Source organism: Phyllobates terribilis, unplaced genomic scaffold (assembly GCF_046119375.1).
Source record: "Phyllobates terribilis strain yellow unplaced genomic scaffold, ASM4611937v1 Scaffold_7__3_contigs__length_470593459, whole genome shotgun sequence".
Lineage (NCBI taxonomy): Eukaryota > Metazoa > Chordata > Amphibia > Anura > Dendrobatidae > Phyllobates > Phyllobates terribilis.
In genome coordinates this window covers 238,334,952-238,362,679 of record NW_027362767.1, presented here as the reverse complement: position 1 = coordinate 238,362,679, position 27,728 = coordinate 238,334,952, and the positions used below count along the sequence as shown (strand labels likewise).

The following is a 27,728-nucleotide window of genomic DNA, read 5'->3' as shown; positions in this document are numbered from 1 at the left end:
CCTAGAAGGACGAATTAAAGGGGTATTCTGGTTACAAAATGGGAAAGGCAATAACTTTTAGATCAAGGGGGCCGACAGCAGAGACCCATTTATCATCAAAATAGACACTTTTGGCCTCAGTCTTTAGTTAAAGGCACTGAATCTTCAGACTAATTTGAGTTAACCTTTAAATAAAAGAGAACTCCGGTCAAAATGGATATAGCGTTAGATCTAGTGCAAGTTATAAGGGGGCGGAGCATGACAAATATTCTGTAATTGTTGTCAGACTCCGCCTCCTCAAAATGTGTGTTTTGCCTGGAGTGTTTCTTTAAGAAAAGCACATAAATTCTTAAAGTTATTGCCAAAATCATGTTATCAATAGGATAGGGGATAACTTACAACAATCCCAAGATCGGGACTCTGGACCCCCAAAATTGGGGCTCTGCAGCCTAGATTGGAGTTAAGCAGAGGTGTGCATACTCGAGCGCCGCTCACTCATTGTGCGTGGGACTGCTGAAGAATTTCTACATAAGTCCCATGGACAGGACAGCAGAGACCCAATCCCTGTTGGACACCCAGCGATCAGCAACTTATCCCCTATCCGACTGACAGGGTAAACCCTTTAAAAGTTTCTCATGTCAAGGGTGAACTCGCACACGACAAATTATGGTTTCAACTTCTGTTTTAATTATTTTCAGTACCAGGAAAAGAAAGAACGGTCATACCCTAAATACATTACAAAACATTGTATAAAAAAATAGCCATCTCCCCCCTGAAGCGCACTGAACACAGAGCTTTGGCTTTTGAGGAGTAGCGACATAGTAAAGGGTTAACCAATGCAAGATTATCTATCCGTAGGCACAGTTTTTTTTTTGTTCTTTTTTTTGGAGAGTATAAACCTGTCAGCCTGAGGTCACGGAATATCATGAAGATTATTAGCTAAATGGAATGTCTTAAACTGAAGATTTGCGGCGCGCGTCAGAGCGGTGGTAATGTGTTAGGGAATCCAGAACGTGGGTGTATAAATAAACTTTGCAGCGTGTAAACTTTTCAGAGACCCCAGTGACAGGACTTCTTGGCACCTCAGGTGTTGTCTTTAAACTTTCTGTAGGCAAAGTGTAACAGGACCAGGAGTAACATTTCCGAGGTGCCGCTTAGGGCCACCAAAAAAGGTGCCTGAGACGAGAGATCGGCTTCAGCCCGTTGGAAAGAGAGCTGAAGAACGGCCAGAGCGAGGAGACTGTTTTGCACCCCGACTTCAATGCTGACCGTCCGGCGCTGGGCAATGGGTAGCTTTAACAAGTACGCCAGCACATACCCAGTGGTAAGACCTACCAGCGGCACGCTGACCCCTGCTACGATCAGTATGGGGGGCACCTGGCTCAGGAGGGATGAGCCCATCTGATAGGCCATGAACAGACCCCCCACCATCAGCACAACACTGAAAGGCTTTATCACTAGGAGCAGAAGCTTGGACACTTGCGGGAAGCGCCACTTTATCACCATGCCGGTGGAAATTGGCACAGCAATGAACAGCAATGTGGCAAAGATCTTTAGAAAAGGAATGTGCAATGTATGGTGGACCCCCAAGAAGAGTCCGTACAGGGAGGACGAGGCTGGCATCAAGCCCACCGCTGCCACCGTGGACACCAACGTCATTGATATCGCCAACGTAACGTCTCCACCCAGCAAGAGGCTGTATAGGTATCCACCGCCGCCGCCGGGCGAAGAGCAGGTAACCACCAGTCCTAGAGCCAAGGGCTGAGAAAGTCCCAAAACCAAGGAGAGGAGGTAGGCATAAAGTGGCATCAGAACAAATTGTCCCACAATGCCGAGCAGGACCGGGTAGGGGCGCCTGATTAGGCTTTTCAGTATCTCCAGGTCCACTTTACATCCAAAGGCACATTTATTGATGAAGAGGAGGGGCAGAAGCGCGTACAGGAGTGGGCTTTCCGAGAAATGACTGGCGACAAATCCTCCATTATCTGGAGCATCGGCATCGGCCACCACGTGGATGGAGAAGTCGTCTCGCTCTTCCAGTACGGATTCCAGAAGTGTCAGCTTTAGCTGGAGCGGAGCCGTCCCGGGCATCCCCGACCAGATGTGTGCCAGGAACTTATCTGGCAATCCCTCGGGGGCACGGCTCACATTAAGGATCTGTAAGACACCAGTGTCCAGGGAGCGGACGCCAAGCTGGGCGCTGAGGGCGGCGGTGCCCACGCTGATCACGATCACGCCCTGGCTGTGTTCTGGAAAGTCAAATTGAAGGCAGCACCCGTCACCAATCTGTAGATAAGCCGCAGAAGATAAGGAGTGCGGAGCGGGCGACCTGGGCGAGGAGGAGGAGGGTGTGACTGAGGCGAGGAGCCGACCAAGAGGGGGATTCTCTGGTGGTGGACCGTTCAGCGGCTGCGATGACGCGATGGACAGGACGTAAAGCGACAGCAGGAGCAGGGAATACGGCATGGTCTCAGTCCTCACTGGCACACGCCATGTACGTGCCCGGGTCAGCACCTGCTCCTGTATGTATGTGCCCCCAATAACGGCATCATGGCGACACGGAGCCCACAAGGCGATCTGTATGGGGTCAGTCCCCGCAAAGCCGTCCTGGAATAGGATCTATCTCCTGGTGCCAACCTCACCCTCACTGATGCCAGGACAGCCTGAGTGCCTGCTCGGCTGCAGGGGTCGCCTCGCTCGGCTGCAGTGGTCGCCTGATCTGTGCACACCCGTATAGCAGGCGCTTTATCTCTGTCCCCTCTGCTTGCTGGCAGTGAATGCTCCTCTTGGTGTTCTCAGCAGCGTCTCTCCACCAGTCTCAGCGCTGCGGGGCTCCCGGTCGCCCTCCTCGCCGCCTCCCCGTCTCCCGGAGGCTCCATAGACCGGCACGATCTCCGCCCTGAGTGGCACTGACTGCGCACCCGACCACAGCCGGAGCAGCGTCTGTGGTTCCTGGTTACCACGTGACCGTTTAGACGTGAGCCGCTCCTGTATTGGGTGACGTCACCGGAAGGGGCGGGGTCTCGTCTCCAGTGCAGAGCTGATACCAGGGAGTAGTTTTGCGCTGAGGATCCTGATAGGGCTGAGGGGCTGCACCCTGGAGCTGGGATGGGGATGATGAGGGGTCTTTCTTTTTAAATATGGGACAAAGTGTGAGTGGTCTGTGGATGTTTTAGGGGAGAAAAGAAACATGGATGATGTTCCTATATGGGGGCTGCATGTTAGAGGGTTGCACAGGGAAGGGGCTGCTGCTACTTGTAGGGGGCTGCTTTGGGGATGCATGCAGAGAAAAGGGGTTGATGCTGCTTGATAAGGGCTGCATGTTGGGGGGGGAGGGAGTGATGTCACTCGGGTGGTGAGGTGGGTGATATTTGCGTGGGGCTGCACAGGTAATGGGATGATGCTGGGGGCTGCACAGGGAAGGGAGGATGATGATGCATTCTGGGGGCTGAGTGGGAAGGGGGTGATGCATGCTGGGGGCTGCGTGAGAAGATGATGGCGCATGCTGGGGGGCTGCGTGAGAAGATGATGGTGCATGCTGGGGGGCTGCGTGAGAAGATGATGGTGCATGCTTGGGGGCTGCGTGAGAAGATGATGGTGCATGCTTGGGGGCTGCGTGAGAAGATGATGGCGCATGCTGGGGGGCTGCGTGAGAAGATGATGGTGCATGCTTGGGGGCTGCACGGGGATGATGATGTGGTAGGGGGATGATGCTTCTTGTGTGGGGCTGCGTGGGGAAGGGGATGATGCATTCTGGGGGCTGAGTGGAAAGGGCATGATGATGCATGTTGGGGGGCCATGCGGGAAGGGGATGATGCACGCTGGGGGTCTGCATGAGAAGATGATGGATGCTGGGGGGCTAAGTGAGAAGATAATGATGCATGCTTGGGGGCTGCATGGGGATGATGATGTGGGAAGGAGATGATGGTTCTTGTGTGTGGCTGCATGATGGGGGGCTACGCGGGGAAGGGGATGATGATACATGTTGGGGGCTGTGCAGGGAAGGGGGTGATGTCACTCGAGGAGGCAGTGCAATGAAGTGGATGATGTCATTTGCGTGGGGCTACATACTGGGGGCTGCACAGGAATGGGCTGATGCTGGGGTTTTGTGTGTGGGAGCTGCATGCTGGGTGGCTTCGGGGAAGAGGGTGATATTACTCAAGTAGGGTTGTGCGGGAAATGGAGTGATGTGACTCGCATGGGGCTGTATATGTTGGGGTTGACTGTGGGGAAAGGGTTAATTTTGCATGCAAGGGTCTGCGAGTGGGGGGGGAGTGATGTCACTTATGGGCTTTTTGATTTCATAATCACTTATCTCCACTGTGGCTTAATTCTACCTATGGATTTGTAATGTTATACATTTGTATGTATGAATATATTTATAGCTTTCTCCATTTTGTTACATTTGTTTATGTATTTTAATAAAACTATTTGAGAACTATGGGTTGAATTTTCATTTCTATAATTATAAAGCTTGGGGTGACATTAGTAAAAAGTAACTTGGATCTTTAAAGGGCCATCAGTTGCTAAGGGTCAGTCTGCTGGTGCCCCCACTGCTCCATAAAACGGGGTCTGGCAGAGATCACACTACATATTTTACAGTGGGGTAAAAATACTCTTAGCCATTTTGAGGAGTATTTTTAGCCAAGTAGGAGGACATACAGTGGGGGGAAAAAAGTATTTAGTCAGCCACCAATTGTGCAAGTTCTCCCACTTAAAAATATGAGGTCGGCCTGTAATTGACATCATAGGTAGACCTCAACTATGAGAGACAAAATGAGAAAACAAATCCTGAAAATCACATTGTCTGATTTGGAAAGAAATTTTCTTAAGATTTTGGTGGAAAATAAGTATTTGGTCAATTACAAACAAGCAAGATTTCTGTCTCTCACAGACCTGTAACTTCTTAAGAGGCTCCTCTGTCTTCCACTCATTACCTGTAGTACTGGCTCCTCTGTCCTCCACTCATTACCTGTAGTGCTGGCACCTGTTTGAACTTGTTATCAGTATAAAAGACACCTGTCCGCAACCTCAAACAGTCACACTCCAAACTCCACTATGGTGAAGACCAAAGAGCTGTCGAAGGACACCAGAAACAAAATTGTAGCCCCGCACCAGGCTGGGAAGACTGAATCTGCAATAGGCAAGCAGCTTGGTGTGAAGAAATCAACTGTGGGAGCAATAATTAGAAAATGGAAGCCATACAAGACCACTGATAATCTCCATCGATCTGGGGCTCCCACAAGATCTCACCCTGGGGGGTCAAAATGATCTCGAGAACGGGGAGCAAAAATCCCAGAACCACACGGGGGGACCTAGTGAATGACCTGCAGAGAGCTGGGACCAACGATACACAGGCTGCCATCAGTAACACACTACGCCGCCAGGGACTCAGATCCTGCAGTGCCAGACGTGTCCCCCTGCTTAAGCCATTACATGTCCGGGCCCGTCTGAAGTTTGCTAAAGAGCATTTGGATGATCCAGAAGAGTATTGGGAGAATGTCATATGGTCAGATGAAACCAAAGTAGAACTGTTTGGTAGAAACACAACTCGTGTTTGGAGGAAAAAGAATGCTGAGTTGCATCCAAAGAACACCATACCTACTGTGAAGCATGGGGGTGGAAACATCATGCTTTGGGGCTGTTTCTCTGTCAAGGAACCAGGACGACTGATCCGTGTACATGAAAGAATGAATGGGGCCATGTATCGTGAGATTTTGAGTGCAAACCTCCTTCCATCAGCAAGGGCATTGAAGATGAAACGTGGCAGTATCTTTCAGCATGACAATGATCCCAAGCACACCGCCAGGGCAACGAAGGAGTGGCTTCGTAAGAAGCATTTCAAGGTCCTGGAGTGGCCTAGCCAGTCTCCAGATCTAAACCCTATAGAAAACCTTTGGAGGGAGTTGAAAGTCCGTGTTGTCCAGCGACAGCCCGAAAATATCACTGCTCTAGAGGAGATCTGCATGGAGGAATGGGCCAACATACCAGCAACAGTGTGTGCCAACCTTGTGAAGACTTACAGAAAACGTTTGACCTCTGTCATTGCCAACAAAGGATATATAACAAAGTATTGAGATGAATTTTTGTAATTGACCAAATACTTATTCTCCACCAAAATTTGAAAAAAAAATTCTTTCCAAATCAGACAATGTGATTTTCAGGATTTGTTTTCTCATTTTGTCTCTCATAGTTGAGGTCGACCTATGATGTCAATTACAGGCCTCTCTCATCTTTTTAAGTGGGAGAACTTGCACAATTGGTGGCTGACTAAATACTTTTTTTCCCCAATGTAATTTGCAGTAACTTAAATCTATAATACATAGATAGGTACATCTATGTACAAAAATACATCAGAACTCAGCCAAATGTGGCCTGCAGCCACATCCAGTTCTCTGGCTGTACCTGCCTGGCTCGTGGACCAAGGAGCAAAAGGACTGAAAACAGTGGCCCACGTACTGCACCATGCTGCTACCCTCCCACATGGTGCAGAAGACACTTATACAAATTATTTTGACTGTAATTCTCATTTTACAGTGAATGCAGGTGATGTCTCCTTATCAGAACATGGCGCTAAGTAATATACAGTAGATATATATATATATATATATATACTACCGTTCAAAAGTTTGGGGTCATTTAGAAATTTCATTATTTTTGAAAGAAAAGCACATTTTTTACAATGAAGCTAACATTAAATGAATCAGAAATACACTCTATACATAGTTAATGTGGTAAATGACTATTCTAGCTGCAAACGTCTTGTTTTAATTGCAATAGCTACATAGGTGTATAGAGGCCCATTTCCAACAACCACCACTCCAGTGTTTTAATGGTACATTGTGTTTGATAACTGTATAAGAAGGCTAATGGATGTTTAGAAAACCCTTGCACAAGTATGTTAGCCCATCTGAAAACTGTTTGGCTGATTTGAGAAGCTATAAAATTGACCTTCCTTTGAACTAGTTGAGAATCTGGAGCATTACATTTGTTTGTTCTCTGAAACTTTCAAAATGGCCAGAAAAGAGAACTTTCATGTGAAACTCGACAATCTATTCTTGTTCTTAGAAATGAAGGCTATTCCATGCGAGAAATTACCAAGAAACTGAAGATTTCCTACAACGGTGTATACTACTCCCTTCAGAGGAGAGCACAAACAGGCTCTAACCAGAGTAGAGAGAAGTGGGCGCCCTGCTGCACAACTGAGCAACAAGACAAGGACATTAGAGTCTCTAGTTTGAGAAATCGACGTCTCACAGCTCCTCAACTGGCAGCTTCATCAAATAGTACAAGCAAAACGCCAGTGTCATCGTCTACAGTGAAGAGGCGACTCCGGGATGCTGGCCTTCAGGGCAAAGTGGCAAATAAAAAGCCATATCTGAGACTGGCTAATAAAAGGAAAAGATTAATATGGGCAAAAGAACACAGACATTGGACAGAGGAAGATTGGAAAAAAAAAATTATGGACAGATGAATCAAAGTTTGAGGTGTTTGGATCACACATAAGAACATTTGTGAGACGCAGAACAACTGAAAAGATGCTGGAAGAGTGCTTGACGCCATCTGTCAAGCATGGTGGAGGTAATGTGATGGTCTGGGGTTGCTCTGGTGCTGGTAAAGTGGGAGATTTGTACAAGGTAAATGGGATTTTGAATAAGGAAGGCTATCACTCCATTTTGCAACGCCATGCCATACCCTGTGGACAGCGCTTGATTGGAGCCAATTTCATCCTACAACAGGACAATGACCCAAAGCACACCTCCAAATTATTCATGAACTATTTAGGGAAGAAGCAGGCAGCTGGTATTCTATCTGTAATGGAGTGGCCAGCGCAGTCACCAGATCTCAACTCCATTGAGCTGTTGTGGGAGCAGCTTGACCATATGGTACGCAAAAAGTGCCCATCAAGCCAATCCAACTTGTGGGAGGGGCTTCAGGAAGCATGGGGTGAAATTTCTCAAGATGACCTCAGCAAATTAACAGCTACAATGCCAAAGGTCTGCAATGCTGTAATTGCTGCAAAGGAGCATTCTGTGACGAAAGCAAAGTTTGAAGGAGAAAATTATTCTTTGTAATAAAAATCATTATTTTTAACCTTGTCAATGTCTGGACTATATTTTTTATTCATTTTGCAACTCATTTGATAAATGAAAGTATGAGTTTTCATGGAAAACACAAAATTGTCTGGGTGACCCCAAACTTTTGAACGGTAGTGTGTATATCTGTGTGTGTGTGAAGGGGTGGGGCTGTGTGAGGTCTCCTGTATATAGGGGAGCTGTGGTGACCATCATACTGTGTGTGGGGGGCTGTGAGATCCATCATACTTTGTGGAGAGCTGTGGGGCCATAAGGGTGGGGGCATCAAATTACGTTGGGGAGTTTGAGGGCATCATACTGTGTTGGGGGCTATGGTGGCATTGTACTGTGTAGGAGGGCATTGGGGACATCATACTGTGTGTGTAGGGGGGGGGCTATTTATCAAGATACAATGGCTGAATAACAGGAGCATATGATTTATAAAATGCAGTGAATTATATGGTGTTGATTTGCTGCTACAGGTAAGAATACAGGTTCCAATAAGCCCTAACGTACCATGTATTAGCAGCAAGTCAGTGAATTTAATTCTGCTCAGTATTAAGTGATAAAATTAATATAAAATAATAATGTTATTAATATTGAGCAGAATTAATTTCTGCCTACCTGTTCGACCCTCTCTGGGGGCACATACATCACAGGAGGGGCTGGGGCATATACAGTGACATGTAAAAGTTTATACACCCCTGGTCAAAATTACTGTTATTGTGAACAGTGAAGCAAGTTGAAGATGAAATGATCTCTAAAAGGGCTAACGTTACAGATGATATATTTCCTTTGTATTTTAGGCCAAAAGATATATATATTGTAATTTTTTACATTTTAAAAATTCCAAAAAGGAAAATGGGCCGATGCAAAAGTTTGGGCTCCCTGCATGGTTAGTACCTAGTAGCGCCCCCTTCTGAAAGTATCACAGCTTGAAAACGTTTTTTGTAGCCAGACAAGAGTCTTTCAATTCTTGTTTGAGGGATTTTCATCCATTCTTCCTTGGAGAATTCTTCCAGTTCTGTGATAATCCTGGGTCGTCTTGCCTGCACTGCTATTTTGAGGTTCAGCAACAGATTTTCAATGATATTTAGATCAGGGGACTGTGAGGGCCATTGCAAAACCTTTAACTTGCGCCTTTTGAGGTCGTCTATTGCGGATTTTGACGTGTGTTTAGGATCATTATCCATTTGTAGAAGCCATGCTCTTTTCAACTTCAGCTTTTTTACATATGGTGCTATGTTTGCATCAAGAATTTGTTGAAATTTCATTGAATCCATTCTTCCCTCTACCCGTGAAATGTTCCCTGTGCCATTGGCTGCAACACAATCCCAAAGCATGATTGATCCACCCCCATGCTTACTGGTTGGTGAGATGTTCTTTTCCTGATATTCTGTGCCCTTATTTCTCCACACATACCTTTGATCATTGTGGCCAAAGAGTTCTATTTTAACCTCATCAGTCTACAGGACTTGTTTCCAAAATGCATCAGGCTTGTTTAGATGTTTTTTTTTGCATATTTATATTGCTGAATTTTATGGTGAGGACCCAGGAGAGGTTTTCCTCTAATGACTCTTCCATGAAGCCATATTTGTGCAGGTGTCCCTGAACAGTAGAACAATGTACCACAACTCCAGAGTCTGCTAAATCTTTCTGAAGGTCTTTTGCAGCCAAGAGGGGTTCTGATTTGCCTCTCTAGCAATCCTACAAGCAGCTCTCACTGAAATTTTGCTTGGTCTTCCAAACTTTATCTTGACCTCCATTGTTCCTGGTAACTGCCATTTCTTAACTACATTTCGAACTGAGGAAAGGGCAACTTGAAAACGCTGTGCTATCTTCTTATAGCCTTCTCCTGCTTTGTGAGCCTCCACCATTTTCATTTTCAGAGTTCTAGGCTGCTGCTTAGAAGAACCCATGGCTGCTGTTTTTTGGCACAAGGTTAGAGGAGGCTGAGTTTTTATAAAGCTTGGAAATTTGCATCACCTGGCCTTTCCTAACGATGATGGTGAACAAGCCATAACCCTAACAGGCTAATTAAGGTCTGAAACCTTGGTCCAAGTTATCTGAGCACATAAATTTCCAAGGGTACCCAAACTTTTGCATCGGCCCATTTTTTTTTTTGTAATTTTTAAAATGTAAAAAATGACTTTATTTTGCCTAAAATACAAAGGACATGTGTCATCTTTAACTTTAGCCCTTTTAGAGATCATTTCATCTTCATCTTGGTTAACTGTTCACAATAACAGTAATTTTGACCAGGGGGGTCCAAACTTTTACAAGTCACTTCATACATCACAGGAGGGGCTGGGGACAGATACATCACAGGAGGGGCTGGGGGCAGATACATCAGAGGAGACACTGGGGGCACAAACATCACAGGAGATGCTGGGTCATATATACATCACAGAAGGGGCTGGGGCACATACATCACAGTAGGGGCTAGGGGCAGATACATCACAGGAGGGGCTGGGGGCACATACATCACTGGAGGGGCTAGGGGCAGATACATCACAGGAGGAGCTGGGGACATACATCACAGGAGATGCTGGGGCATACATACATCACAGGAGATGCTAGGGAATATATACATCACAGGAGGGGCTGGGGGCAGATACATGACAGGATGGTCTAGGGACACATACATCGCAGGAGGGGTTGGGGGCAGATACATGACAGGACGGTCTGGGGACACATACATTACAGGAGATGCTGGGGCATATATACATCACAGGGGATACTGGGGGCACATACATCACAGGAAGGGCTGGGGCCACATACATCACAGGAAGGACTGGGGGCACATACATCACAGGAGGGGCTGGGGGGCAGATACATCACAGGAGGGGCTGGGGGCAGATGCATGACAGGACGGTCTGCGAACACATACATCACAGTAAATGCTGGGGCATATATATATCACAGGGGATACTGGGGGCACATACATCACAGAAAGGGCTGGGGGCACATACATCACAGGAGGGGCTGGGGGCAGATACATGACAAGACGGTCTGGGGACACATACATCACAAGAGATGCTGAGACATATATACATCGCAGGGGATACTGGGGGCACATACATCACAGGAAGGGCTGGGGGCACATACATCACAGGAGGGTCTGGGGGCAGATGCATCACAGGAGGGGCTGGGGGCAGATATATCACAGGAGGGGCTAGGGGCACACACATCATAGGAGGGGCTAGGGCCTATATACATCACAGGAGACGCTGGGGGGCACATACAGTACAGACCAAAAGTTTGGACACACCTTCTCATTTAAATATTTTTCTGTATTTTACTGACTATGAAAATTGTACATTCACAATGAAGGCATCAAAACTATGAATTAACAAATGTTGAATTATATACTTAACAAAAAAGTGTGAAACAACTGAAAATATGTCTTATATTCTAGGTTCTTCAAAGTAGCCACCTTTTGCTTTGATGACTGCTTTGCACACTCTTGGCATTCTCTTGATGAGCTTCAAGAGATAGTCACCGAAAATGGTCTTCCAACAATCTTGAAGGAGTTCCCAGAGATGCTTAGCACTTGTTGGCCCTTTTGCCTTCACTCTGCGGTCCAGCTCACCCCAAACCATCTCAATTGGGTTCAGGTCTGGTGACTGTGGAGGCCAGGTCATCTGGCGTAGCACCCCATCACTCTCCTTTTTGGTCAAATAGCCCTTACACAGCCTGGAGGTGTGTTTGGGGTCATTGTCCTGTTGAAAAATAAATGATGGTCCAACTAAACGCAAGCCGGATGGAATAGCATGCCGCTGCAAGATGCTGTGGTAGCCATGCTGGTTCAGTATGCCTTCAATTTTGAATAAATCCCCAACAGTATCACCAACAAAGCACCATCACACCTCCTCCTCCATGCTTCACGGTGGGAACCAGGTATGTAGAGTCCATCCATTCACCTTTCCTCGTCGCACAAAGACACGGTGGTTGGAACCAAAGATCTCAAATTTGGACTCATCAGACCAAAGCACAGGTTTCCACTGGTCTAATGTTCATTCCTTGTGTTCTTTAGCCCAAACAAGTCTCTTCTGCTTGTTGCCTTTCCTTAGCAGAGGTTTCCTAGCAGCTATTTTACCATGAAGGCCTGCTGCACAAAGTCTCCTCTTAACAGTTGTTGAAGAGATGTGTCTGCTGCTAGAACTGTGTGTGGCATTGACCTGGTCTCTAATCTGAGCTGCTGTTAACCTGCGATTTCTGAGGCTGGTGACTCGGATAAACTTATCCTCAGAAGCAGAGGTGACTCTTGGTCTTCCTTTCCTGGGGCGGTCCTCATGTGAGCCAGTTTCTTTGTAGCGCTTGATGATTTTTGCAACTGCTCTTGGGGACACTTTCAAAGTTTGCCCAATTTTTCGCACTGACTGACCTTCATTTCTTAAAGTAATGATGGCCACTCGTTTTTCTTTACTTAGCTGCTTTTTTCTTGCCATAATACAAATTCTAACAGTCCATTCAGTAGGACTATCAGCTGTGTATCCACCAGACTTCTGCACAACACAACTGATGGTCCCAACCCCATTTATAAGGCAAGAAATCCCACTTATTAAACCTGACAGGGCACACCTGTGAAGTGAAAACCATTTCCGGTGACTACCTCTTGAAGCTCATCAAGAGAATGCCAAGAGTGTGCAAAGCAGTCATCAAAGCAAAAGGTGGCTACTTTGAAGAACCTAGAATATAAAACATATTTTCAGTTGTTTCACACTTTTTTGTTAAGTATATAATTCCACATGTGTTAATTCATAGTTTTGATGCCTTCAGTGTGAATGTACAATTTTCATAGTCAGGAAAATACAGAAAAATCTTTAAATGTGAAGGTGTGTCCAAACTTTCGGTCTGTACTGTACATCACAGGAGTCCCTGGGGGGCACATACATCACAGGACTGGGGTCCCCGGGAATGTGCCTGGGGCCGGAGAAAACGATGGGTTTGGATGTTCCCCACCCATTATAGACAGTACTGGGTGCACAGAAATAATGAACCTCCATGCCGCAAATGTTACACAAAATTACAGCTCCGATTCAAGAAGACTGCTGTTTTGCATGACAATCTTACCGAAGGGTCAACTGGAGAATGCTGAGCCACTTTACTTCTTTTTTTTTTTTTTGCAATTAATAAAATTAATATTTTTATTATCGCTTTTCATGATAGAAAAAATGACACATAGCGCTGATTGTTTAGTTATGACCTTGCTGCAGCTCTGGTCACCTCAGCACTGAGCTGTCTACAGAGGAGCTGCTGGAAGGAGCTTCACAGGAGCCCCCAATCTAGAAACAACCCTGACCGTTCCCCTGATCCACTCCCGGATTCCTGCCGCGATGTATGATGGGAGTTATCTGCACTTTCACCGCTCCCCTGCCTGCACTGACACTTGCTCCACAAATACAAATAATGGACAAATAATGTGCTCCTTCAACTAACGTGTGAGATGCTTTCACTTTACAGCAGTTATAATCATTAAAATGAACAGATATAAAATGTTAGACGTGTCCATGTAGATTTTATTTCCTTTCATATCAATAAAGCTAGTTGAAACGAGGCCTATATGTTCCCATAGCAACTGTGCTCCTATGGCTAAAAAACTTGGCCTACTCGATGAATTTAGAAGAAAATCGCTGTAGTAAATCGTGTGCAAATTGTGACAAAAACAGGTTATCTGGGGACGTATTGTATGGGATATATATATATATATTTTTTTTTCATTTAAAGATTTTTCATAGTTTTTTTTACGTATACATTATTTTCTTATGCCCCTTAGGGGGCTTGAACCTGCAATCTCGTGCACAGTTCACCGTTAATACTGTTGCATTGCAGTGTATTATAAACTTGCCGATCACCTATGAAGCCACAGTCACCCATTGGTTGCCATGACAACCCCATCAGAACCCCATTTCAGACATCTTTAATGCTGTTGCCACAATAGACAGCGGTATGTAAGCTAACGACGATGGCAGCAATTAGACTCAGGCACCAGCTGTACAACACAGCCGGCACCCGCACAGTATGCCACCTGCTCTGCACTTCATACCTTTAGTGCACACAGGGCCGAGTACTTGCCCAGGTTCACTGGCCCTGCATGCTACAAAGCAACCACATTGGCAGGAATTAGATGAGACAACATTATGCATGACCAAAGTGGCCCCATAACCCTAGCCTCAAAGATTTTGTGGGTCACATTATGCAAATTAGGGATCTCTGTAGCATTATTTGAGCATAGGTGGATCTCATTTAATCTAGATTCATCCTCTCGTGTTAAAGGGGTTTTCCAGGCCTTTAATACCGGGGTCTGACTCCACGTACCCCCACAGATTGGTTGCTTGAAGGGGCCACAGTGCTGTACTCTATGTAGGGGCTGTATATGTCACCGCTGTTTCCATTCACCTGTATAGAAGGCAGCATGTAGTGCCATTCATGGGCAACGGGCAATGTACGGAGCTGTGCCACTCTTAGTGCCATGACCCTGCTGAGGGGTCTGAAAGAGTCACAGATTCAGTGTGAAAATCGCAGACAGTAGTGAGGTTAAAACAAATATCTGCCATTCTTCTAATGCTGCCCAGGTCTCCCACCGGTCTCTGCTTCCTGTGCTGGACTGCCATGTGAGTGCTGCAGCCTGTCACTGTTGTCAGGGCCAGCGTCACCACCCGGGCATGTGCCGAGGCCCTGGACAAACAGGGGGGCCCATTCAGGAGCGTACCAACAATGGCAGCAGACCACAGGGGCCTGTGAGCTGGGGAGGGCTCGGTGCCAGCGCTGGCACCGGGCCCCCCGCATAGTACTTTCAACTGTTTCGGCATCCTGGATGTCAATACAGGTGAAAACAGTGATGGGAGAGGGAGCTCTCTGCTGACACTTCCTCTCCCATCATTCCCCATCAGCGTCTGAGCTCTGTGACATCTCAGAGCAGAGGGCGCCATGACGTCACTACAGCATGCCATCTGTGCCGAGCAGAGGATCAGAAGACCGGAGGCTGCAGAGACTGGAGCAGCAAGGCAATGGGGAGAGTATTTGTCTATTTTTAAAGTATGGCGCACTATATGGGCCATTATACTATATGGAGGACTATGTGGGGCCCATTATACTGTATGGAGGACTATGTGGGACCATTATACTGTATGGAGCACTATATGGGGCCCATTATACTGTATGGAGCAATATATGGGGACCATTATACTGTATGGAGCACTATATGGAGCCCATTATACTGTATGGAGCACTATATGGGGCCCATTATACTGTAGGGAGCACTCTATGGAGCCCATTATACTGTATGGAGGACTATGTGGACCCATTATACTGAATGGAGCAATATATGGGGCCCATTATACTGTATGGAGCACTATATGGGGCCCATTATACTGTATGGGGCATTATATGGGGCCCATAATACTATATGGAGGACTATATGGGGCCCATTATACTGTATGGCAGACTATGTAGTGCCCATAATACTGTATGGAGGACTATACGGGGCCCGTTATACTGTATGGAGGACTACGTGGGGCCATTATTATATATGGAGGACTATGTGGGGCCCATTATACTGTATGGATGACTATATGGGGCCCATTATTCTGTATGGAGGACTATGTGGGGCCCATTATACTGTATGGAGGACTATGTGGGGCCCATTATACTGTATGGAGGATTATGTGGGGCCCATTATACTGTATGAAGGACTATGTGATGCCCATAATACTGTATGGAGGACTATCTGGTGCCCATAATATTGTATGGAGGACTATATGGGGCCCATTATACTGTATGGAGGACTATGTGATGCCCATAATACTGTATGGAGGACTATATGGGGCCCATTATACTGTATGGAGGACTATGTAGTACCCATAATACTGTATGGAGGACTATGTGGTACCCATAATACTGTATGGAGGACTATATGGGGCCCATTATATTGTATGGAGGACTATGTGGGCCCATTATTCTGTATGGGGGACTATGGGGGGCCCATTATACTGTATGGAGGACTATGTGGTACCCATAATACTGTATGGAGGACTATATGGGGCCCATTATACTGTATGGAGGACTATGTAGTACCCATAATACACCAACAATAACAGCAGAATCCACTTTTTATTGACGCTTGATGCATTTAAAAAATGGTTTCAGATGGCTCCTGCTGGTCTTTATTGTTATTTTCCGTCCCCGTGACCACTGGAGCAAATCACTGGCCTTTGATGTCATGTTGTACAAGCGAGAATCATAGCTGATGCTTGTTACACCTGGCAGCTGAAATGCATCTAAAAATCCAATGATGAATGAAGAATTATTTGCAGGTTCACCATGGAATAGATGGTCTGGTTGACCATTTTTGTACAGACCGCACTGCTGAGGACAGTTTCTACTGGTAAGGTCCATTTACCAATATCCCTTTTACCTCTAATACTACAGGTACTGAAACCCTCAAACCTGTGGACCCTCGATCACCTGAATCCCCTCTGCTGTACAGCATTGTAGAATTTACAATAGATATCACTCATGTAATGGAAGAAGCAAGTGAAATTTTTGACATTGTACTGTACTTATATTTCTCTGTGGTATCTATGCATCATGAATCGTGGTATGTGGTAAAGGGGCCACTAAGACTCATTCGCCCGGGGCCCACGAACAGCTGGAGGCGGCTGTGACTGTTGTTACCAGTGATTGGCTGCAGCAGGCATATGAACACATGACTGCACTGATGAGGAATTGAATGGAGTGGCATTGGAGCATACGCAATTCCGCTCCATTCAAAATATGTTGGATTGAGAACTGTTAGTCCCATCGACATTTAATGGAGTGGTAACACACATGCTCCACCACAACTACCTCCAAACTGGGAGAAGCAGTGCCCCCATTCTAATGATTGGTGGGGCCCCCAGTAATTAGACATTATATGCTAGGAAAACCTCTTGAAATTGTGCAACTGATATGTTTGTAAAGACACTCGCTGATTGGGTTATGGGGAGCTGTGATGGACACCACTATGGGGTAGGGGGCACAGTTTTGGCACTGTGGTTGCCTCTATTCTAGGGGCACTGTTATGTATAGAAGCACCCATGCCTGTACCTCATTCTTAGCTCCCAAATCTGGGGTGTGTGTAAGGGGGTGGTGTGCAGAAAATGTCCTTAGTCAATATTCCACAGCACTCACAATCAAATGCCACCATCTGCTGGCTGGACAAGGACGACAGGAACTGAAGGATGGAGAGAGTGTACCCAGAAGGAAGAGATTGAAGGGGGCGCTGGGTCAGGTAACAGCTGTGGCGCAGTTGCTAAATATAAAAAGGCCGGGGTGGCGAAGCGGGAGTTCAGTCGTCGCTGATAAATGAGACAGAGAAGACGCACGAGCAGCTGAAGACTAGACTCCAGCAGTCAAGCCCTGGAGTCCAGGTTCCATTGGTCAAACCCTGCCGTCCAGACTTCGCAGGTCAAGCCCCGAAGACTTGACCCTGTCCAGAGAGAAGAGGAGCGCCTGTCATGTTTAAGAGAAGTCCCTTGGTCATTACTTCCATTGCAGACGTACGGTACAGAGGGTGGGACGGAGCCGTGCTTCAGACACAAAGACGGGCAGGGTGACAAGCATAGTGTGTATCATGTAACCCACATCTCTAAGACTTAAAGCCTAGTGAAATACCGATGACCCCCGTCAGGGCCAGGGTAATGATACCAAAGACACTATAAGGAAACGTTGAATAGATATTGCATTCGATCTCATTGCTGTATTCTGATATGGTTATAACATATTGTATAGATCTTGTTCCTGCTAATCCCAGTACCACATTTATCTGTACGCGTATATATATTTACTTGGGTAGTTTGTTCTTCTGTGCCAGTCAAATACAAAGTGTTGTTTAAATATCGCTGACTTATTGTCTGCGCTGTTGCATCCAAGCACCTGTTTACATTTGGCGTAGTCGGCAGGATGCAACATTCCAGTGCAGAAATGGCGGACCAGTTAGTGACCGAGTCCACCAAGAGCAGGATTTTCCTGGGGGCTATGCTTAGCAACCTGCCAAAATTTACGGGCAGTAATTTGTTGTTATGGGACTGGGTGGAGCGACTGAGGAGCATGTTGCGCATGCACCCCATGACACCTGCCTTACAGGCGGAGAAGGCCCTACTTACCTTTGACGGAGAGGCCTGACAGACTGATATGTTGCGACAACCCCGAGGCCATGATACGCTAGACAGGCTCTTAAGGAACGCTTACGTTATAATCCCAACATGAGCTTCCTGGAGACCGGAGTGGAAGCCAGGGTTTGAGAGCGGGAGGCACCAGCTTTGACTGGTGTTGTCTGGAGCCATGAATTAACCGCCTCTGAGTAGCCTAATGCTGATTGGGCTTGAGAATTGCCGCAAGAAATGAGAGAAATCAGGGGGGGAACATCAGAGAAACCTCTGCTAATGTTACAGAACCAAATGTCTCACCCGTTACGAGGAGAGACCAGAGTAGGGGTATCCCTCGTCCAGAGGACAACAGTAATGGCCACGTTACACTCCTGGGGAACGTAGGGTCGAATGCTGGACCTGTGGCAGAAGAAGACACGTCTCTTCGAATTGCCCGACACAAGATTATCAACAGAGAGGACGGCCATTAAACTAATGTGCCCCACGGTCAAGGAGCGCACCATAGGGTCCTGTACTCCTAGAGGAGGGAACGCAGACTCTGAAGACGTAATTTCTGAGAGACTCACAACGTGGGCCGAATTTAATGGACGAAGAATCCGCTGTCTAATGGACACAGGATCTCAGGTAACCACAATGCCCGAAGAATACTGCTGTTGGCACTTCCCGGACATTGAGCATTCTAGAGAAGAACCAACTGTGAAAACCCCGGGTCTTCCACGGTTCTTAACACTACTAAGACAACACAGGGTGAGGGTAAAACAGTGTGACAATACTTTATTGAAGCACAAAGAGGACAATAAACAGATAGAACAGTCCCAGCAAATACCCAAGATGGTGCAAATTACAAAGTCCTCACCCTTCCGCTGGGTCGCTGAGAATAGGGTAGGTGCAATTTCGTGGCTTCCAGGGCTAACTACCCCCACCAGTGGCACCCCGCTTTTGGCGGGCACCCAAAGAGAGAAGGTAACGACAAGCTTAGAAAACTAACCGAAAGCAGTGAAGTCTGGGGCCAGGTGACCTGATTGTCTCAACCTGGATTCTTCAAGACGTCTCTGAGGGTTCAGCAATGGTCAATGGAGCCAATCTGTATTCCTCCAGCTGGGGCAGAAGTCCCCTACGCTGACATGCTGTAGAATGACACCGAATAGAGGCAGAGACTCCTGTTTTATAGATCACAGTTGTCCTTGCAGCCATCATTCACAGGTCAAGGGTCAGGGATCAAGGTGGAGTGGGCTCATGACTTATTGTTTGAGAATTTAATCAACTTGCATGGTTTGGTATAATTCGTAATCAGCATATTATCACAGTATTGTTCCATGTCTCTATCTTGCAAGATTTGCAGACAATAAGTTACAGTACATCTCAAGTGTCAACATTCAGGATTATTCAAATAATAGTCTGTGTTAATTAACCAAGGAAGAACACAAATGCAAAAGTCAACATGAAGTTAAAAGCATATAGCTCCAGCCTTACTGAATTTGTCTGGCATAATTAAGAAGAAAAGCTGTGTCGTCACACCAACCATACGGCTGATGGCTGCCAATCAGTTGCCCATTCCCGTAGCATGAGTAGTGTGGATGAAAATACGAGTATGTGAAAAGAATCTTGGGAGGAAGGGGATTGTGTTGGTGAAAGACCCCTTTGGAGGAGGACCAATCGTGACTCTGGGGATAAACGTTCTGAGATAAGTAGGACAGTTCCTGACAACAATAGACGAGGAAGTGGTTGGGCCCATGCGACTCGACACCATCCGAGTAAGAGGGTATTCCAACAGCTCATCCGGGTTAGTCAAATCCAAAAACTACCGACTGCTTCCCAACATCTAGGAAAAGTAGTGGTTCCCCCCAACACCACTTTGACTCTGGGACAGACGTTGCTCACTATGCCGATCCAGGCCCGAGTGCCATTGGAAGGGGTGGAGGTGCAGGTCAAACCTCCGGAAGAGGGGAAACAATGCCGGGACTATTGGTTGCCCATACTCTGTCGACCGTGCTCCAGGGATGTGTGCTGGTGAGTTGTATTATCCTAAGTGGGGTGAGTCTACAGCTTATTCCCAAGAAGGAAGTGGCCCGACTGTATGTGAGGCTGAAGGACCTGACGCGGTCCAACGCTATAGAACTGACTCCTGTGAAAGGGGATCCGTGAACCTTGTTGGTGTCTCTTAATCCAAAGAAGAGTAAGGGCAAAACCAGGGATGGCTATGACATCTTGGAACAAATGGAAGTGAACCTGACAGAGTTCTTCCCTGGACAAGTGGGGCAGATAGAAGAACTACTAAGGCGATATCCAGAGGTGTTTGCTCGATATGATGATGACTTCGGGTGCAAGGAGGCCATTCAGCATGGAATCCGATGGGAGATACGCCCCCCCATCCGAGAGAGATACAGTCAGATTTCACCTCTGATATACAGTTGTGTGTTGGGTGAAGCCATTTATTGTCAAACTACAAAAACATCCAAAATGGCTTCACCCAACCAATAACCATGAGTGGAGAAAAAGTTTTTTTGTTATCATTTATATTCTCTGAAACAAGGCCAAGAAAGGAAAAATTCTGCCGGGGTATGTAAACTTTTGAGCACAACTGTATCAGGAAGTAAAAGACTTGCTGTCCCACATGCTACGAAATGGGGTAATACGGGAAAGTCAGAGTCCCGCTGTCCTAGTCCGATAAAAGGACAGAACACTGAGATTCTGTGAGGACTATCGGTGGTTAAATCCCTACACTGTTCAAGACTCATACCCTTTGCCAAGGATAGAAGAGTCCCTGTCCGCCTTGGGAAAAGCCAAATATTTCTCTTCACTTGATCTGGCCAGCAGCTACTGGCTGTCATGCCTCAAGATTCGATCCAGTGTTCCTGTGCTCTTCTGTCGGCGTCTGTCCGCCGAGCGTAAGTAGGTTCTGTTGCTATCAGGGTGCTGATTGCCTTTGTCCATTTATTTCGGACAGCAGGTGTTTTTCATTTATCTAGCCTGTGCTATCACACTGCAGATGCTACTATATAAACCTACTCCCTGCTGGTGTTCTTTGCTGATGATAGTCTTTAGTGGATTCTGCTTTGAGCATCTAGGCCAGCCAGATGGGTGTGCTGCTGGAGTTTCTTTTACGCTGCTGTTATGCTTGTGTAGCAACTCACTCAGGAAATTAGGTAACAAACTAAAAACTGCAACTGATTCTACCGGTTCCTGTACAGACTAGAGATCCTGAACCTGCAGTCCCTAATGGTTCCTGCATGAGCAGAGATAGCCCTAACCACAGACTTGAAATTGGCAACTCAGACCTAAGCTACTAAAAAAGATCGTCAAGTTGCTTCACGTGCTTTCTAAAGAACTGGAGGGCAGAGCAGAGTGTGAATACCTACTAAAGGGAAAGTGCTGAAAAAAAGCAAAGATCCTAAAGTGAGTTTAATTAACCAAGATATACAAAGTAAAGAGTACTAACTGTTAGATTATATGCCGTCTACTTCCTAACAACAAACAGAAGGTAAGTGCAAAGTAAAGACTAGAGACAGCAAAGAGATAAAGTTTATCTGGAATTTCTCTGACTGGTTCTAACTTATAGCAGAATGGCTGAACATCCAAATGAAAACTATCACCAGTACAAAATGCCAGCAGGAGGGACAGAACATAAAGCAGCACCCGAAAGGTGATAGGCAGACAAATGAAAACACCTGTGTTAAGCTAGACAGACTGCAGCCAGAATAGCAGGACCTAAACACCCACAGAAAAGGTGTGTCTGCTGGAGCTCGGCGGAAAGAGAAGCCGACCACAGAACACAAACTCAAGGGATCGAATCCAGGAGCATGACAGCTGCACTCTCACTCGGTTATGTAGGAGGTATAAGATACACTCAACGGCCTATTATGGAGCCAGGTCCAAGTGGTTATCTGTAGTTTTACCTGCAAGGGTTATCCAAGTTGCGCTGAAGCTGCTAGGGCCTGCGTTACCGGATACTTTAGTCTGTACAGGAATCGGGTGGGGTTTTGTGCAGTTTTCTCATAGTTTGTTCCTTATTTCCTGTGTTTACTATTACGTGTACACAACTCTGGCAGGTTCCTATGGCTGAGCAGGACCGACCAAAGACGGCTTTCATCCTTCCCATGGGGCTATTCGAGTTCAATCGGATGCCATTCGGCCTAACCAACGCTCTGAGGACTTTCCAGTGTCTGATGGAGAGATGTCTTGAAGACTTAAACTTTGAGGCGACGCTAATATACCTCGATGACATTATCATCTACTCTGCTATATTCAAGGAACATCTTATCAGACTCGGACAGGTGTTGAAGCGAATTTAGAAACATGGACTAAAGATAAAACCCCGGAAGTGCCACTTGTTTCAGAAAGAGATTAAGTACTTGGGACACACAGTCTCCAGCGGTGGGGGTGTATCCGACAACTGAGAAGATGGCTGCTGTGCAGAAATGGCCTACGCCCATGACATTGAGGGAGTTGAGCGCATTTCTGGGCCTATCCTGGTACTACCGGAGGTTCATTAATGACTTTGCCAAGACTGCGGCACCCTTGCATGATCTATTGAGGGTAACAGCAAGAGATGCCAAGCATCAGTCAATCCAGTGGGGCCCGAGACGGGAGGAGGCCTTCCGGGACCTGAAGCTCGCACTAACGCTCCCATCTTGGCACATGCTGACTTCTCACAACTCTTCAAGCTATATACGGATGGAAGTCTCTACGGTCTAGGAGCATGTTGGCTCAGGTCGAGGAAGGACGTGAACGGATGATCACATATGTCAGTCGGTTTTTGAAGGACTCAGAGAAGAACCCAGACAACTAAAATTAGTTTAACTGGAATTGCTAGCCCTGGTGTGGGCCATGATGGAGAAATTTGTGGAATATCTGTTGGGGTCGGAGGTTCATGTGCGAACCGATTACAATCCACTCGCCCATCTGGAAAATGCGAAGCTGGGCGCGCTATAACAAAGATGGGTTGCAAGAATGTCCAAATACCTGTACAAGATATCTTACCGAACGAAGGCTGAAAATACCACCCAAGAGCGGTCCATGTGTGATACAGATGAAGAGTTGGAGGGAGATGAGACCCCAGACTTCAAGTGCTTCAAGACAGCCTTGGTAGCTGTTGAAGAGTCAGTAGATCCCCAATCCGCCCGGATACTGGAACGCCCAAGAGATGAATGGGTACAGCTACAGCAGTCTGATTCTGAACTGGCAGAGTTGCGGAAATGGGTAACTCTAGGCCAGAAGAGAGGGGGCCCTATAGATCAATGCCCTGCAAATACAATTACAGTGGGAACAGCTCTGCATGAAGAACGGCTAGCTATACAGATGGATACAGCTACCACATGGTAGGTGGTGATACCAGAAGGGATGGCATGGAGCTTGGCAAAAGAGGCTTATGAAAGGAGCACACACTTCGGGACAGAAAGGACCTTCCGATAGTTACAGCGGATTGTGTATTGGCCCCCACTACTCCAGGTGGTGGAAAAAGTTTGTTGAAGATGCTGTCAGTGTGAGCCCTACGCAAGTGATCTGAACGTCCGTGCCACTGGAAGCGCTGATGATCGACTACCTGATGATTGGTTTGTTTCATAATGATTTCACCAAATTCGCAGTTGTGACTCTGACCAGAGACCAGATGGCCGAGGCGGCGGCCAGGTTGAACTGCAGAAACTTTATTCGTGTATACAGGTGCCCGAAGAGGATCCACTCTGACCAGGGAACCTGTTTTCAAGGGAGAGTCATGGAAGAATCACACTGACTCTATGGCATTACCAAGTCCCGAACAACGCCTTACCACCCTCAAGGGAATGTGACCTGTGAACGCTTTAACAGGGCGTTGTTGCAGATGTTTCGAACACTGGAGGAGGATCAGAAGATGAGGTGGTCTGAGTTTGTCGAAGAGCTAATGTAGCTATACAACAACGGGGTCCATGCCACTATCGGGTACACACCATACATGCTGTTGTTTAGTTCGAATGGCTGAGATCACCAAATTAGAACTTGACCCAGATGAGGATTGCACTAGAAGCAGCCCAAGTACTTGGGTTCAAAAACATAGACATCAGCTACAGACACTGAGATGGCCAGTGGAACAAAAGCTTTGGGAGATGGACCATCCAGATGTAACACCAGTGCAAGAAGCGCCACTCCAACCGGGAGAACAAATGCTGGTGGGGCAAGCGTCCTAATAAGTTGGATTATCGATGGGAGGGGATCCCCTACCAAGTGACGAGAAGGGTCCATTCTGATAACCCGGTGTATGAAGTCAGACCTGAAGGAGAGGAAGAGGTCCCCAGGCGGATATTACACCGGATCATGCTTCACCCCTGCGTGTCTGTACCTACGTATATATTTACTTGAGTAGTTTGTTTTTCTGTGCTAGTCAAATACAAAGTGTTTAAATATCACTGACTCCTCATTGTCTGCACTGTTGCATCCAAGAACCTTCTTACATGTGCTTTATGGAAGCCTTATTGCAGATTAGAATAGAGGTCTGATTGTTGTCAGATTAGCTTCACATTTCAGATTTCCTCCCTGTGTTGCTTTAGTTTTTTTTCTTTTTTTTTAACCCAGCAGTAACTGAAAATGCAAATCTATAAGTAGACCAAGTATACAGCAGGTCACAACATGAACCACGGCCCCGAGATACCTGCGATCACAGCAAAGAATGATGTAAGCGTCATGTAACTGCAGAGGTGATCGGCCCAGGATATACAGCCTCCTTTATCTAAAGTGATATCATCAGTGCTCTGTCCTCTCTACAAGTTTTTGAGGCCAGTGCCATCAAACTGCACCTCCATAAACTTTACAAGCAGCGTCACACATCAACTGTGTAAGCAGAGTGTTTAGAATTCAATGATACAATTACAGCCACCTGCAGCCACCACTAGAGGGAGCTCCCTACATATATATTTACAGCTGAAACCAGAAGTTTACATACACTATATAAAAAGACATCTGCATGTTTATCTCAATATCTGACATGAAATCAGAATAAACCTTTCCCGTTTTAGGTCAATTAGGATTACCATAATGTTTAATATTTGCCAAATGCCAGAATAATGAGAGAGAGAGAATGTTTTAAGGCATTTTTATTACTTACTGCAAAGTGAAAAGTTTACATAAATTTCATTAGTATTTGGTACCATTGCCCTTAAACTGAATGACTTGGGTCAAACGTTTGGGATATCCTTCCACAAGCTTCTCACAATAGCTGGTTGGAATTTGGGCCCATTCCTCCTGACAAAACTGGTGTAACTGATCCAGGTTTGTAGGTCGCCTTGCTCGCAGCCTTTTCAGCTTTGCCCATACATTTTCAATAGGATTGATATCAGGGCTTTGGGATGGCCACTCCAAAACATTGACTTTGTTATCCTTAAACAACTTTACCATTTTGGCAGTATGCTTCTGGTCATTGTCCATTTGGAAGACCTATTTCCACCCAAACTTTAAATTCCTGGCTGATGTCTTGAGATGTTGCTATACTATTGCCACATAATCTTCTTTTCTCATGATCCCATCTATTTCGTGAAGTGCACCAGTCCCTCCTGCAGCAAAACAACCCCACAACATGATGCGGCTACCCCCGTGTTTCACAGTCGGGATGGTGTTTTTAGGCTTCCAAGCTTCGCCCTTTTTTCTCCAAACGTAACGATGGTCATTATGCCCAAAAAGTTCAATTTTAGTTTCATCAGATCACAGGACATGTCTCCAAAAATTAAGGTCCTTGTTCCTGTGTGCATTTCCAAACATTAATTTGGCTTTTTTATGTTTCTTTGGAGTAATGGCTTCTTACTGGCAGAGTGGCCTTTCAGCCCATATTGATACATTACTCGTTTCACTGTGGATATTGACACAATCTTACCAGCTTCCGCCATCATCTTCATAAGGTCTTTTGCTTTTGTCCTTGGGTTGATATGCACATGTCGGACCAAAGCACATTCATCTCTGGGACACAGAACCTTATTCTAGCATTTGGCAAATGCTAAAAATTATGGTAATCCTAATTGACCTAAAACGGGAAAGGTTTATTCTGATTTCATGTCAGATATTGAGAACAACATGCAGATATGTCTTTTTAGATTGTGTATGGAAATTTATGGTTTCAACTGTATACAATAAACCATTTAAGGCAATCAGAGCAATATAGATGAATATGCAGCTTGCTCCCCCTAGTGGCAGTGTTTTGTAGAGGATTTGCCCGCTTTCCCAGATTTCTATGGTTTGGGGCAAATGTGGAGAGCAGAACAGTACCGAAGCCCTTAAATGTAAGCAATTTAAATTAATGTAAGAAATAATATCATCAGATCTGCATAACCCAGATAAAAAAATTGTCTAATCACCAGGTACCTACATAACATTTGAGCCCCAAATCGCTGGACATTCAAAAGGGGTTGTCCCACAATGGACATTTGTCACTAATCCATGCAATGCAGGGAGCCCTACTAGTGTAAAGTAGAGGTTTTTGAGCAGCAAAAAGGATTCATGCAGTGATCAGTGGTAGTCTAGATACACCAGAGAACACCCCCCAAAGCTAAACATTGAAAATAAAAACACAAATCAACATAAACCTTCTTTTTCGGTCTTGTTTGTAGGACAGATCATAAAAAAATTGGTGGTGGGGGGATATGAATAAATGAATGCTTCTAGCATGGAGTCAGTGTTGCTCATCGAGGGCTCGTAATCAGGATAGGAAACACTAAAGTACATGGTAAATAATAAGAAAAAGTCATAGAAATGGAATCTGATGACATTAGTGATCTATGCAGCGCATCGTTCTCACGGTCAGTGCACGTTTTCCTTGTATGGCGTCTTAGCACAGGACACCTATAATACCGCATGTCTTCCATTCTTGACAAACTGCAATCTGTCGGCTCTCAGGAAAGGTGAACATGGCCCCCGTCCTTAATAAATCAGGTGCAGGCTTCGGAGTCATTGTAAACTTCCTGTAACTTCTATTCTGCAGAAGTCGAGGACAGTTTGGGGTTTGTCTGTAAGTAATTAGGCGTGGCAATGCAAACTACATGTAGGAGACATACCATACATATCAGAGAATAGCATCACTGCCGGGCCCTTATAATCACCAGGAAAGAAGGGCCCCTGAATTCTTCTGAGCACCGAAACGTTACAGCTCATAGATCGCTTTTATATCACTGATCTGTGCGGTTGAGTTCCCTCAATTGTGTCTCGGGGTCGGTCCACTGAGGATGGGATCAGGACACCTACATTGGGGAAAATAAGTATTTGATACGCTGCCAATTTTGCAAGTTTTCCCACCTACAAACAACAGAGACATCTGTAATTTTTATCATAGGTACACTTCACCTGTGAGACAGAATCTAAAAATAAAAAACTGAAAATCACATTGTATGATTTTTCATGCAATAAAATGCAAATAAGTATTTGATACAATAGAAAAACAGAACTTAATATTTGGTACAGAAACCTTTGTTTGCAACTACAGAGGTCAGACGTTTCCTGTAGTTCTTGACCAGGTTTGCACACACTGCAGCAGGGATTTTGGCCCCCTCCTCCATACAGATCTTCTCTA

General features: G+C 45.9%; 1 protein-coding gene across 1 annotated transcript; it reads right to left on the bottom strand.

Annotated features, from left to right (window-relative positions):
- Positions 1 to 643: 643 nt before the first annotated feature.
- On the bottom strand, positions 644 to 2,995 carry SLC10A3 (solute carrier family 10 member 3). The gene has a single exon (XM_073639916.1). The coding sequence runs from the start codon at positions 2,443 to 2,445 to the stop codon at positions 1,063 to 1,065; it is 1,383 nt and encodes a 460-aa protein (XP_073496017.1). The 5' UTR covers positions 2,446 to 2,995; the 3' UTR covers positions 644 to 1,062.
- Positions 2,996 to 27,728: the final 24,733 nt, after the last annotated feature.